General features: G+C 32.0%; 1 protein-coding gene across 3 annotated transcripts in view; it reads left to right on the top strand.

The window, feature by feature from the left end:
* LOC115890830 overlaps positions 1-16,248 on the top strand; it is a 253,104-nt gene that overhangs the window by 16,395 nt on the left and 220,461 nt on the right. For all 3 annotated transcript variants that reach the window (XM_030911185.1, XM_030911197.1, XM_030911182.1), the window contains exon 2: positions 9,733-9,841. In XM_030911185.1, the coding sequence (XP_030767045.1) occupies positions 9,733-9,841 (109 nt within the window). The remainder of the gene's footprint in view (positions 1-9,732; positions 9,842-16,248) is intronic.

Raw genomic sequence — 16,248 nt, 5'->3', positions numbered from 1 at the left:
ATTGGTGAATGCATACTGCATTCACCGACTAATAGGATCATATCAATTCTCTCTGATGTAGGATAAGTTTGCATTTTCGGCAAATTTCTGAGAAATTTTTTTGTTTTAACTGACACAAAATGATAACTAGTTGGCAAAGTTGGACTAATTAGACAGCTATGTTGAAGTAACGTCAGACATATCATAGCCACCTAGATTTTATCAAATAATAAAGATCTACTCAGATCAAATTAGGCAAGCCTAATAGTATTTTGAAGAGACATGAATTCTCCATTGAATATCGGAATAATATACTGGGTGTTCCATTTAAAATAAAAGAGTAACATGCTTTTAAAGGTGACCATTGTTCAATATTAATTTTGTCTCACCCTGTATAATTTTTTGGACCAAGTTTTAATTTGATTTAAAGGGCAATAGTTAATTTAACTATATATTAGGCTATATCGGGTAAATTCCAATTTAGTTAGTTTTTATTGTAATTTAAAAATTGTTCTTTATTTCTAGAAAATGGTAAATATGCCAAAAACCTTACATTTTGGTCATCAAATCCGAAAATCAATTAATATATAGGGTGTTCCTTTACAAAAAACAGAACTTTGATACGTAACTTTTTTTGGGGACACTCTGTAGAACTCTCTATATTTTTAAAAAGTGCCCTGAATTAACCTACATATGCTCACAAAATTTCATTTCAATACAAACTGTCGTTCTCCTTGGAGCCTCCGCGGCGTATGTGAGGCGCCACCCTGTACAGGGTGAGTCAACGATAGAGTAAAGTCCATTATCTTATTTGTTTCGAGGTTTACAAAAAAATATTAAATATAAAAGTTATAGGGACGATTAAGATACACATTTTAAAATTATTATAGAGTATACAGGGTGCTTCAAAAAAGGGCGAATATAACATGTTTTTTTAAACAGAACACCCTATTTTTTATTTTATTTTTAGATTCTGCGTAAAATTCCGTAACTTTTTTATATGTAATGTTTTATACCTGAAATTAATAGTTTTTGTGATATTTAAATTTGTTTAAACAAATGTTAGATTGCAGTGTGATAAAAAATTGTTAGTGATGGTATTGTTTCTGAAGTTGGAGAACTAGAATTTGGTAGGAGAATTTTATAGAGATACAGAAAAAGACCTATGTAAAGATATTTTAGTTAGATGCTACAGGGTGTTCAAAATATATTTATGAATTTCAACTACTTAAAATTAAGAAATTTCAAATTTTTTTAATGGTACACCCTATATATTATCACTTTTTCTGATAGATTTTACAAAACTCTTCAACTTTCTTCAACTTCTTCAAGTATGTCATATACCTATTTTTAATAGTTTGCGATTTATTCCAATTTTTTCTATTTTTACCCATATTTTTAATACAATTACCCTATAACATCATAGTTACCATGACAAAAAGTAATAATTATCAAAATTTTTTGTCTGTTAAGCAAGTTGAGAACAAAATTTGAATTTTAGTTTAATTTGTTGTAATAAGTATAAATTCTAGAGATAATAGTTACAGAATTTCCCGAAATTAAGTAATCAATGTGACTGATATACACGAACAAGCCAAAAAATACATTTTTTGGTTCAGTACTATATATTATATAGTACTTTGCTAAGTAGTATAAGAATAGATGTAGATTATCTAGAAAACATCTTCAGTGTGTAATGAGACGGTTTCGCGGCAGTAGAAATATTGGCTTTACCAAATGAATTATAAACCAGAATTACTACGAGAAAACAAAACTTACTGTATGTCATAGAAAATTCCTATATCAGTAGTCTTCAACAATTAGGTAATCTAGTATTTACCCTAATCTGGGGCTATTCCTGATGGAAAATCCAAGTGTCATCTTTCATAATATAGAAATACACCAAGAAATTCACGACTGCGATTTTAGTTTGCTTCAGCAAAGTAAATTAATTTTAACTAATACCAGCAATTGTAACTAAGTATTAAGCTACTTGTTAAAGATAAGTAATAAATAGTTTGTTTTGTCATGGCAACTATGATTTTATAGGGTAATTGTATTAAAAATATGGGTAAAAATAGAAAAAATTGAAATAAATCGTAAACTATTAAAAATAGGTATATGACATAGTTAATAAAAGTTGAAGAGTTTTATAAAATCTATCAGAACAACTGATAATATACAGGGTTGTTCACCACATACGACACGGAGTATTGTAGCTAAACGATGAGATTTTTACAAATTGTAAGTTTGGGGTTCGTTGAAGGACTATTAGAGCTACAATTTAAAAATATTTTTACAAGATACAGAGTGTCCCAAATAAATAAAAAATATCAAAGTTGTATTTTTTTAAATGGAACACCCTGTATATTATTACATTTTTAGTTTCTACGATTAAAATAAAGGTAAATTTGATTAAGGTTTATTATACTTAAACCTTACCGTTTTTGAAATATTTTCAATTTTGTGAAATTGCAGTAAAAATTTTAAAGCGTCATTTCTCCAAGGGTATCAATGTTTTTAATACTAAATATTTAATGAAGTTTATTTATTGATCAGTTATTGTGTTGCAATAATAAAAAAATAATACTACCTTATACAGAGTGTCTAAAAATTTATTTTAAATAATTATTAGCTTCAAACGGCAATAACTTCTTTAATTTAAATGGAATGCCCTGTATATTTTAGGAGAATCAGATGCACAATTAAATTGTCTATCAAATTGTATTATACCATTTTTTACCTATCCCTTCAAGTTTTCGTATAAAATGCATTTTCTTATAATTTAGACCTCATTTATCAATATATCTATGGAATATTGACATTTTAGATTGTTTTTAAAGCAACAAATGTACAAAATGTACAGACTAGTAATATTATCGTTTTTAGCAAAACGATAATATTACTAGCCCATTTGTATGCAAAAAGAAAACTATTTAAATCTTTATAAAAGAGTATACCATTAATTAAATATAACACCATTATTTCCGCCCATATACTAATTAATTACATACTTAATTGTGTTCGTTAATAAATTATTATAAATAAATGTGGATTTGAGTCAGAAATCAATATAATAATAACTTATCAAATTAAAGTCTCTGTTGTTATAAATAAGCATTTATTAAAAAATGAAATATCATTTTTAAGGTGTTACTTTTTATCACACTGTCTAATGCCCATACAAAATCCAGTTTTTTAGTATTTGGAGCAATTATTATTAATCAACGCAAACAGTCAGTTAATGTAGTTTGAATACTGGAATCACAGCTGGAATCATATTAATTGATCCTCTTTAACAAATATTTAAACAGTTTTTTTTATTTTTTAATGAAATAAACGAATTATATCGACAATATTAGTATCTGTACTCTTTAAAAATTTGGTACATCTTTAAAAATAATCTGAAATGTCAATAGTCCATGGGTATATTGATAAATAAGTTCTAAATTACAAGAAAATGCATTTTCTACGGAAACTTAAAGAGATAGGTAAAAAATGGTATAATATAATTTGATAGACAATTAAATTGTGCATCTGATTCTCGTAAAATATACAGGATGTTCCATTTAAATTAAACAAGTTATTGCCGTTTGAAGCTAATAATTATTTAAAATAAATTTTTAGACACTCTGTATAAGGTAGTATTATTTTTATTATTGCAACACAATAACTGATCAGTAAATAAACTTCAGTAAATATTTAGTATTAAAAACTTGGATATCCTTGGAGAAATGAAGCCTTAAAATTTTTACTGTAATTTCACAAAATTGAAAATATTTCAAAAACGGTAAGGTTTAAGTATAATAAATCTTAATCAAATTTACCTTTATTTTAATCGTAGAAACTAAAAATGTAATAATATACAGGGTGTTCCATTTAAAAAAATACAACTTTGATATTTTTTATTTGGGACACTCTGTATCTTGTAAAATTATTTTTAAATTGTACCTCTAATAGTCCTTCATCGAACCCAAAACTTACAATTTGTAAAAATATCATCGTTTAGCTACAATACTCCGTGTCGTATGTGGTGAACAACCCTGTATAGGGTGTCCCATTTAAAAAAAATGAGATTTTTTAATTTTAAGTAGTTGAAATTCATACATATATTTTGAACACCCCGTATCATTTAACTAAAATATCTTTATATTTATCTTTTTGTTCATCTCTATAAAACTCTTCTACCAAATTTTGGTACTCCAACTTCAGAAACAATACCACCACTGACAATGTTTTACCACACTGCAATTTTGCACACTGCACAAACATTTCTTTAAACAAATTAAAATATTACAAAAACTATTAATTTTAGGTATATAACATTATATATCAGGATCTCGTGAATCAGGATTTCGTGAAATGCATAGTACAACTACAGCCATGTTGAACTTGACAGATAACATTTTCAGGGCTCTTGATAGGGGTATGGCTGTTCTGTCCGTTTCTTTGGATTACTCCAAGGCGTTCGACGTATTGGACCATGATCTTCTGTGTGCTAAGTTGCATTATTTGGGTTTTGACGAGCTGTCTCAAACTTTCCTTGGAGAGTATCTTGCTGATAGAACGCAGAGAGTAAGGTTAAATGGTGGTTTGTCATCCGCCGGCAGAATAATATCGGGTGTCCCACAGGGCTCCATTCTAGGACCACTACTATTTCTGATATATACCTTCGACATTTTTGATAGTGTCTCTAATTCCCACGTACAATCATACGCCGATGACACGCAGCTTCTCCATTATTTTGATCCAGTAAATTCTGGATACGGCTTCTCTTCTATTGAACCTAGATTTGGAGTCTATTTTAAAATATTCTACTGAACACAATTTGAAAATAAATGCCAATAAAACTGAAGTTCTTTTGTTTTGTTCAGAGAAGAAAAGAGCAACTTTACAGCGAAGCATAACACTAAGATTAGCTAATGAAAATCTACGCTACTCAGCTTCCGCTAGGAACTTGGGACTATATATTGACACGCATCTTAGGTTTAAAGAACATATAAAGAAACTTTTGCAAACAACTTACACGAGAGTCAAAATATTATATTCCAATAGATACATTTTAAACTTTAAGATGCGAAAAAAACTGTGTGAATCCCTGGTACTGTCTGTTTTCAACTATGCTAATATTGTTTTTTATCCATGTTCATTTTTGGTCTGAGGAAGTACGATCATATCTCTGCTCGTATTAATGAATTAAAGTGGCTTAAGATTTCAAACACTGTCAGGCTGCATTTCGTCATGTTTCTGTATAAAGTTCGTAGCACATCCACCCCTATATATCTGAGTGAAAAACTTATTCCTCGTAATGTCATGCATAATTGTAATATAAGACACCATAATCAACTGACCATGCCTCAACATAGATCCGCCCTTTTTCAAAGAAGTTTTACCTATATGGCCGTCACTAGTTACAATTCCCTTGATAATGATTTCAAACAATGTAATTTTGGTCAATTGCGAAAAAAATATAAAATGTTTCTTTTGTCTTCACAGGAATGATGATGGTTTTGTATTTTTTGTTTATTTTTTAAAATTATTTATTATGCCATGTGTATAAGAATTAACTATGTATATTTTTTAATTTGTTAGTTTATAGAACATATTTTTTTGTCTTTTTTGTCTTTTGAACATATTTTTCAATAAATATCTTATGGCAGCTATGGGTGGTTAAATGTAAGAATAACTTTTTTTGTTAAATTTCGCCACCCTTGTTGCATGATGTGTAATAATATATGTAATGTTACACATCTTTTTTTCTTCAATAAAGACGATTATTATTATTATTATTATTATTATTATATAAAAAAGTTATGGAATTTTACGCAGAATCTAAAAATAAAATAAAAAATAGGGTGTTGCATTTAAAAAAAACATACATAATATGTTATATCCGCCACACTTTTTTGAATCACCTTGTATACTCTATAATAATTTTAAAATGTGCATCTTAACCTTATCTACAACCTTTATATTTAATTTTTTTTGTAAACCTCGAAACAAATGAGATAATGGACTTTACTCTATCGTTGACTCACCCTGTACAATGATTCAGTATTGAAACTAAATAATGAAAAAATTCGGACTTCCATTGTCTTTATTTATTTTTACTTTCACAACGTTTCGGTCAGATATATCACTGACCGTTATCAAGTGTGAACTAACCTAAATGAGCTTATATATACCGGGTGCGCCTCAAAAGTGTAATTTTTAAACCCATATGGATAAAAGACTAAATTAGAAAATAAAGGAATCGTTTTGATTTTCGCTTTTCAAAACAATATATTTTTATTTTTGGAATTTTGGGCCAAAGTCTGCGTTTTTTTTGTTACACATGGTTTTTGATTCATACCATACCTATAATTAGCGATGGGAACTATCGAATGAATTAGACTATCGAATGGTTAATGAATGAATGATTTCAACTATCGAATGGTTTTATTCGAATAAAATCATTCATTCATTTGTAAACTAAAGCATATGTGACAACCTCGCAGTGCGACTAAATGGTTATCGTTAGCGATGGGAACTATCGAATGAATTAGACTATCGAATGGTTAATGAATGAATGATTTCAACTATCGAATGGTTTTATTCGAATAAAATCATTCATTCATTTGTAAACTAAAGCATATGTGACAACCTCGCAGTGCGACTAAATGGTTATCGTTGAGCCACGACTATCGAATGCTTTTGATAAATGAAATTTAGTATTCGTTTGATTTTTGTATGCGCCAGTGCATTATTAGTTCTTCCAAATTTTTATAACTTCGCCGTATAAATACTGTGCTATTTTTGCATTTATTAAAATAGTTAAAATACTAAAATAGTAGTTATTTTTTAATTTTATTTATTGACGATTGTGTGCATGTGCAGGTGGTCAAAATTTTTCCGAAAATTTGTGTTGTTTTCCGTAGTCCGATCTTTCAGTTATTTAATTTTATATGGTATATGGTCTATTTTTTAATGGGAAATTTTGAGAAGTAGCAATTTTTAAGAGGGATGAGATGAACTTACAATTAATTTTAAAAATACATATTTGCATTTTAGATGTTTTAATAATATGAATTAGTTGGAACTTAATAATCATATTTAAGTAATGTGGTTAAGTAAATGGGGGGTTATCGAACTCAAACTATGGGGTGAGAAAATTAAAATGAAAGTTTTACACGTGCCAATTTAAAAAAAAAAGTTAACGATGTTTATATTTTGTTTATGCTAATTCTCTTACATGTAGTTTTTTGCAAAGAAAAAACATTTCATTTATTTTTTAAAGTAAATGCCAGTAAAAGTAAATACAATTTTTAAATAGTAATATAAAGCACCTAATATAAATAATTTTGATTTCTAATTTTTTATTTATATTTTCCTTCCATTACACTGCATGCTTAGAAAATTAATAAATGTTTATATTTCATGATTTTAAAATTTGTTGTTAATATAACAAATTAGTTCTGTAATTATTATTATTTAATAAACCACCGTTGCCAAAAAATTTAGAGACTATATTATTTTTAAATAGAATCTAATATAAATAATTTTGACATCTAATTTGTTGTTTATATTTTGCTACTACTTAAAAGAAAATATTTATATTAAATGATTTTAAATTTTGTTGTTAATAGGTATAACAAATTATTACTGTTATTATTATTTATTAAACCAGTCTTTGCTAAAAAACATTAAAAATAATTTTCTTACATTCAAAATAACAAGTATTATTGCAGTGTATCAACAGAATATTAATAAAAAAAATGCAGAATATATAAACATACTATCCCTAATTAACTAAAGCCAAACAATAATATTCTTTGCTAATATCAACTAATACCAAAATATGGCAACAGCGCCTTTCATAATGTATTTTCTGTGTAAATACTAGCACCTCAATAAAAAAAATAATGTGTCCTTATCTATATCTGACGCCGCAAAAAATCAAAGATGCCGGCTTCTTTCATAGCATTGCCACCGACCGCTGTCGGGTTTCTCGGAAAGAAACCTACGACGCCGGGCGACAACTAAAATTCAGTTAATATTTTATTATAATCGATCCTGACGAATGAATGAATTTCATAAATGAATGAATTTTATAAATGAATGATTTTATAAATGAATAAGAATTTTATAAATGAATGAATTTTATAAATGAATGAATTTTATAAATGAATGAATTTTATAAATGAATGAATTTTATAAATGAATGAATTTTATAAATGAATGAATTTTATAAATGAATGGTTTTTGCTGCCGAATTACTAGAATACAATATTTCAAGGCAGATGACGGATCTATTCGATAATTTTTATTCGAATAGTTTTCAACGAATGTTTTCTTACTAACTATCGAATTATTCGAATGAATTGCAACTATCGAATGTTTCGATAGTATTCATTCGATAGTTCCCACTACTACCTATAATAGCTCTGTATTTTATAACGAAATTTTTAACAGAAAAAATTTACCCTATATTTTGGTGCAGACTTTATAATATGATATTTTTTAATAATAATAAATCAGTTATTTATTTTCGAGACTCTCGAAATTTCGAGAATCTCGAATCGAGATCGAGAAATTGACTTCGAGAAAAACATCGAGACGAGAGTTTCTTAATATCTCGTCTCGATGAAAGCCTATTTGAAACTGTAACATGCGGTTCATAATAACAATTTGACTCGAAATACCAAGTGTGTGGTACCAAATTATTCGTAAAAAATACGATTTGGGCATCTTTTAACCGGTCAGGACAAGACTGACAAGACATGAAAAATATTAGACGTTCAAATCTTTTTTGCCAATGCTCCTTGATTAAAAATGAGTGTTTCTAACACAGCCATGGCACTATAAATTGAAATTTAAAATACGATTTTTTTTTAATTCATCATTTATGTTAATTCGTCAGAGTTGTTAATTCATTATTATTCAGGGTGTCATTTTCTATCGAATAAAGTAGAAAAATATCGAGGGTGCCATTTAAAAGTCAGAAGTTCTAATCATTTCCGGTGAAACCAGAAAGTGACCAGAAATAACTGAATACGTCAATCAATCCTAAGTTATGTCATATACTAACATACTAAATCTCGTTTTTTTTATCTGAAAAAATAAAAAAAACAGGGGTGAGCCGCTTTTGAGACGCACCCGGTATAATAGAATAGAACAGTCACTCGTGAAAAAGTTTAGTGAGTATATGTAGGTGGGGTTCGAGTACCACATCATAAAATGATTGGAAGCCTTGGTAGTCCACGAAGATCCTCACTGGAAAAACTAAATTTAAAAAAGCCGTATTCATATCTAGCATTAATAACATTTCAGCCATCCAACTATGGAAATTTTAACAATATGGCAACCACTTAAACGACGCTCTAATGCGTTTATTCACAGAGTGGACCAGTGGACAACCTCGTGCTTGACTGCATCCAACTTTTTCAAGGGTGAATGCTGTGGATTTAGATTAGTCCACACTTTATAACGGTCCATATGAAATATTTTTGTTGCACTGTTAGTTTTAAGAAACTCTTGAAAAGGGCCTAACAAACCGAAACATACGTAGATATAAGATTAATTTCATTAAAGTTGAAACCTCTAAAAGCGTGTTTTATTAAAATAATAGTGTATCAACGATGTCTCACAAAGGCCCAACCACAGAGGCAATACTATTAATCAACTAAATATTTAGCCATTATCAAAACAATATTTATTTACTGGAACATCGACTTGAACTCATCATTCAATCATGATGTAACATTTTTCTTCCAGATGTCAACGACTGTGGGGGCTCATACAGGAGCTGGACCCCTTAGCCTGATGTCATGTGTGCGCGAATCTTCGCCGTTGCAAGACTACGAGACAGACGTCGAAAAAAACGGTAAGTAGATATTTTAATTTCAATACAATGTATTTGCGCGTTCCGCCAAATCCTCGAAAAGCATGAAAATTATTGGGCCACCAAAAAAATGGACCATATTCTTCAATTTTTAAACCTGTTGTAACACATATCGGTCAAAAATCACCAAATCTGGTGAGTTTTTACCAGATATGGCAACCTTGGCAGCGTCGCCGAGGAGCAGACTTGAGTGAATCAGTCATAAACGCTCATCCGTGGGTTTTAGTTTGATATTCTAATATTTTGTTAACTTTAAAAACTTGAATTTTTGATATGAGTTACTTTGAAAGAGCTAAAATCGAATCGTGAAAGGTTTTTTTTTTAATTCACCCCCGAGAAGGAGTGAAATAAATAAATAAAATTATTTCTTCGAAATTTCGGAGAAATGGTAAGAACTCGAAAAGAGTATCTTAGACCGTTGGAGGATTTCCATCCAGGTTACGGATGGAGTCTTCCAGGTTCTTGAGTTCCGCTTTAAGTTGGTTTCCCCTTGGAAAGCACAACGGTTCTGTTCCAGTTAGTGGAGTGTTCGCTCCTTTTCTAGCTAGATCGTTTGCTTTTTTATTGTCTTCTATCCCTTGGTGAGCAGGCACCCAGAGTAGGAGGATTTTATTTTCTTTCCCAAATTTGTTCAGCTTCTCTATGCATTCTTTGACCAACTTCGAATTGATGGTTAGTGAGTTGATGGCTTTTAATGCTGCTTGACTTTCGGATAATATGGCTATTTCCTGTTTTCGATAGTTCCTATCTAAAGGCTTGGCCACACTGAACGCGGTCTGCCCGCCGCGATCTGCCGTCAGCCCGTCGCGGACAGCCCGTTAATCTGTAGTACAAAGCGGTACGTTACCCCCGTCACACAGAAGACGGGCCGACGCCGCGGGCCGACGGATGGACGCGACGGGCAATTTCCAGTTGTATTTCAAGACAGATTTTTCGTGAACGCCGAGATCTATTTGATGCAAAATGGGTGAAAATACCGAAAATTTAAAATAGAAAAAGTTCGTGGCTATCCTTATCTTTATGACACAAGTCTTAAAGAGTACAAAAACATATTAAAGAACTCTTGACATTCGAAAATACTTGAAAAAGCAATCTTCGTGTGATTTCCCTGCACAGCCGGTGATATTCGCCGTATTGCTCTCTCCTCTTACTAATTTCATGTACCCACAATCTCTTTTTTTAGATTTAACTACTGCGTAGAGCAACAAAACTTCGTCTTCGGAAGACATTTTTACAAATCCGATTGACCGCTCCTGCTGTAAAAACTAGAACCGCGCTCTGTGTGACGTTCGACGACCGCTTTTAGAACGCGTAGACCGCAACGGTATGGTTCGCGGCGGGCAGACCGCGTTCTGTGTGGCCAAGCCTTAAGATAAATTGAACCCATTCCACGTAAATTGTAACCATTGATTATAGTTTTAAATTAAAACCTACAGTTAAACGTTCTCCAACCCAGTGTGAGTACATATCATTGTAAAACCTCTGACGAGGGGTAGGGGACTCAAAAAACTCACGATCTTTTAGGATGTTTATTTCAAAATTTAATTTGATTTAAAATTAGGGCGACATGTTTCGGGATTCATTTAATTCTCATCTTCAGGCCCAGCCAGAAAGACAAAAGTCTTTCCGAGTGGTATGGCTTCCTGGTGTGACTTTTGTCTTTCTGGGCCTGAGAATGGGAATTAAATGAATCCAGAAACATGTCGCCCCAATTTTAAATCAAATTAAATTTTTAAATAAACATCCTAAAAGATTGCGAGTTTTTTGAGTCCCCTACCCCTCGTCAGAGGTTTTACATTAAAACCTAAAGGTTTATGAGTGAATGAATGAGTGGGAGGGGGGTTAATCACTGCGACCTTACAGATCTATTGTGTCCTACAGGTTTATAGTTAATTGGATTATCCAAGCTTATTTGTAGAATCGAAAACAGCTAAAAAAGAACAAAGTTACGGCTCTGAGGTGACATTGACACCGATGATGGTAATTCAAGGATAACAATGCAATCGAGATTTCAAAGCGGTTTGTTTGATCTTTTCGAGCGAATTAAAATCAATGATCTTAAAAATCTATTTCATGAAAATTTTAATAATTGTCAGTAAATCTTGGAGAAGAATATTTACTTAAAGATCATCATAATTTTTGGCAATATTTGGCATTTCATTGTTTTACAAATAAATTCTGCAGATTGAAGTAATTTTAAGTAGCGTATGATCGAAAAAAAATCGACTTTAGCGATAGCTATGAAATGAAGATCGCTGTCATTTTATATGTAAAATTATATGGGGAATGTCATAGATGTTCATTTCAAAGCCAACTGGACGCCGTTTTTTTCGATCATACGGTACTTATGTGTACAAACTCTTTTATCTAGTTTCTGGTACCCTAATATTTTATTATTATTTTTTAGCCGACCATACCAATGTATGGTAGGTAATACCAAGGTATGGTAGGCTATTAAGATCGGCAAAAAAAAGTTTTTTTAATTTCACTCATAATGAGTTATTTGGGTCATAAATGACCTAAATACAAAATATTTTCATGGTGTCTGTCTGTCCGTCTGTCTGTCTGTCTGTCCGTCTGTAACACGATAACTCAAAAACCGCTAAACCGATTTTAACCACATTTGGCACAAAAATACTGTGGCACCCGATAATCTGGCCATTAGTTTTTGGTGGAGGTGGGGGGTTGGTAAGGGGGTATGGGAGGGGGTTAAAAATTAAAAAAAAGCGTAACTCCAAAATTACAGTAGTTAGCGAAACGCGGTTTTCAATTTAAGATTAGGAATAATATTTGCAACCAAATTTGTAATAACATCAAAATCAGTCAAAGTCGCAGTTTTTGAGATAAAAAAAATTGGAAAAATTCCTTTACTTTGTAACTAAAAGAACTGCCTACCTACTTTGTATTAACATATTTTAGTATGGGCAGCTATACGTGCTTCCCGGCGCCAATTTTTTTGTATTATAATTATAAATGTCTGTCAATTCAATTCTCCCGCAGAATAAAAAAAAACTATATTGCGTTAAATTGCATAAAGTGGAACATTATTCGTTTAAGGATAATATGGTTTTGTTGCGGACAGATCCATTGTCACAAACTAATCTATTTACGTTTATTAAAGCCGCTTTTTACTGTGATGAAAACTGAAATGAATGTTTTACCAACCTACTGATTATTGTACATTGTACACCGCACATACTTAATTGTGATTTGATTACATAAAAAAACTATTAAAGTTTATTTTTAAAACAAAAATTTAAGTGAAAGGAGAATCGCTTTTTTTTAAATCTGATTTCATCTTCTTTAAATCTTATTTATCAGTGTATCTTGTAATGTACCTATTGATCAGATCAGTATAAAGAGTAAGTTTAATAGCAAATAAATGTTTCTTTTGGATCCCTAAAGGAAAGAACAACATAAAGGAAGATACGTTAATGCTAGAATAGATATCTCCTATATATAGGGATATATAAAAAGGGTTCAAGGAAGGATCCCAATAACTACCGGGGAATTTCGGTCACCAGCACTATGAGTCGGCTCTATGGAAGGATACTGAGGAACCTAATTGAAGAGGAATACTCCAGCTACGAAGAAGAAGAGCAGAATGGTTTCCGAGGCGGAAGATCATGTACAGATAATATCTTTACATTGAAACAGATCATCGAGGAGAAATCTGCAATGAACCAGGAAGTTCATATAACATTCATCGATCTACAAAAAGCATATGATCAGTGCCAATAATAAAATTATGGGAAGTATTGCACGAATCCAGAATTAACCCAGCTCTGATAAAAGCTGTACAAAATCTTTACCATGGAGGAAAATCACAAATAAAAACGGTCAACGGTCTCTCAGAGGAAATTGCTATCACTAAAGGGCTCCGACAGGGTTGCTGATATCCCCAACACTATTTAAAATTTATATTGTCAAGGCCTTACATCTATGGAAAAGAAAATGTAACGGAATGGGTATAGAACTAAATGACATATGCTTATACACCTTGCAATTTGCAGACGACCAGGCGATAATTGCAAACGACAAAGATGACATGGAATATATGGTGCGGAAAATAATTGAAGAATATGCTAAATGGGGTCTCACAGTAAATACTTAAAAAACGAAATACCTTCCAATTGGAGCCAATACAGAAAATCTTATTTTGGACAATAATATGGAAATTAGGGCATGTGAAGATTACAGATACCTGGGTTCGATATTTACAGGAGATGGAACGGACGATAGAGAAATAAACAACAGAATAATACAGACACGAAGAGTTATCAGATGCATAAATGGCATTCTATGGAGCACTGAAATTACAAAGAACAGGAAATATAATATATACGAGACACTAGTTAAAAGCATGTTACTCTATGGATGTGAAACATGGCGATTCACTGAAAGGAATAAAAGAAAATTAGAGACAACAGAAATGGACGCCATTAGAAGACCACTGAGAATTTCACGGAGGGATAAAATCAGAAATGAAGACATTAGACGACAGATGGGAATAGAGGGAACAATAGTAAATGATATAGAACAAAAACAATTAATATGGTACGGCCACGTTCAGAGAATGCACAATGAAAGAATTCCAAAACAAGTAATTCATTGGATACCACCTGGTAAACGAAAGAGAGGACGTCCCAAGAAAACATGGATGGAAGGAATAAGAAGGTCGATGAGCGAGAAAAATCTAACCGAAGATCAATGGGAAAATCGCACAGGGTGGTAGTTAGGCATCGGACAACGTCGTAGGACGTTCTGACCCGAATTTATATATAAATTTGTAAATAATGTTTTCTTATGAAGCCATGTATAGTTTTCGCTTTTGCAACTAAATAGTTGGCCGACTAAAAATTGTATGGGAGGGGGGGAGTTCGTCACCGCGACCTTAAATATTTATTGGGTTATAAACTCATCGTACAGTCTCAGGGATTTGAGAAAATCCAGTATCTGAGACGGTTTTACAGAGATTTTACATCTCCGATATCAGTCGTCTGGATGGTTGTCGTCTCGGCGCATTCATTGATGAGGTGTTCTGGTGTTTCTCCATTTTCTTCCCACAGAATCTGCATTCTAAACTAAAAAAAATTCTAAACTAAAAAAAAATCTGACATAAACATATATTGAAAGAGAAAAAAGTGTCTGATAATGTTGTGAAAATCATCAGAAAGCTAAATATCGATAACACAACTCAAGTGAAAGCAGGGAATAATCTAACACGAGACATACCAACACCAGGAGGCATTAGACAAGGAGACAGCCTTAGTCCCTTCTTATTCAATCTTTTAATGGACATCATCATGGAAAAGGTGACCTCGATGAATATCGGTTATCGAATGGGACACAACAGAGTTAGCATGGTGTGTTATGCTGATGATGCATCCATTATCGCGGAGACAGAGGACGATATGCAGAGACAGCTTCATAAATTCTATCGAGTAAGCCAAGAATTAAATATGAAAATCTGGACCACAGAAAAAAAACTAAATGCTTAACTTTCTCTAAGGAGCCGGTAAGATGCAAACTGGTAGTAGAAAACAAAATTATTAAGCAGGTATCACAGTTCAGATACCTAGGAATAGATATGTCGCACTATACCATGATCCAGAGAAAGATCTGAGAAGCCAGATAAACAGAGAGTAACGGCCATATCAGGATGTCTGAGACAAATAGTGTGGACAAACCCCTTCATGCGAACAGAGGGCAAAATTAAAATTTATAAGACCTGCATCAGACCAATAATGACATATGGCATAGAAGTCCGGAAACAAACAAGACCAAAAGCATGTTAAGAGTCGCTGAAATAAAGAACCTAAGAACCATAAGGAGGAAGACTAGAAGGACAGAATTAGAAACACAAATATCAGACAACAATGTGGAATACAGGGCGTAGTGAGATGGTGTAGGCAAAGAAAAAGACAATGGTTCGCACACAAAAAACGCTTGGAAGAAAACAGGCTACCACGCATAGCCTTTGAAGGGAAACCCATGGGTAAGAGACCGCCGGGAAGACCTCCAAAAAGATGGAAAGACAGTTGGCAGTCCATCTCCCAAGAACTCCTACAGAGACAACCTTAAAATTAACAGATCGAAAGATCTCAAATAAGTAAAACAAGAAGAAGAATCTGCATTCGCCGTTGTTTCTTAGCATCAATCTACTGAGGTGTTCGTTGAGGAGAGAGTGTCCTGTTAAAACCCCGTGACAATCCGAAGATTGTTTTTACTTAAATAAATGAAAATCTTTGATGGTAAGTTCTGAAAAATTTCTTCGAGTATCTTAGACTGTTGGAGGATTCTTTCATCTTTAAAATCTAAAGCCGGGTCCAGACCAACCAGACAAAACAGCGGCAAGACAGAAACATTCATGTTTTACGACAAAGTAG

The sequence above is a fragment of the Sitophilus oryzae genome, unplaced genomic scaffold (assembly GCF_002938485.1).
Source record: "Sitophilus oryzae breed Bouriz unplaced genomic scaffold, Soryzae_2.0 scaffold_1178_pilon_pilon, whole genome shotgun sequence".
NCBI lineage: Eukaryota > Metazoa > Arthropoda > Insecta > Coleoptera > Curculionidae > Sitophilus > Sitophilus oryzae.
The sequence above is the reverse complement of the archived record's forward strand: the minus strand, read 5'-3'. Positions and strand labels throughout refer to the sequence as shown.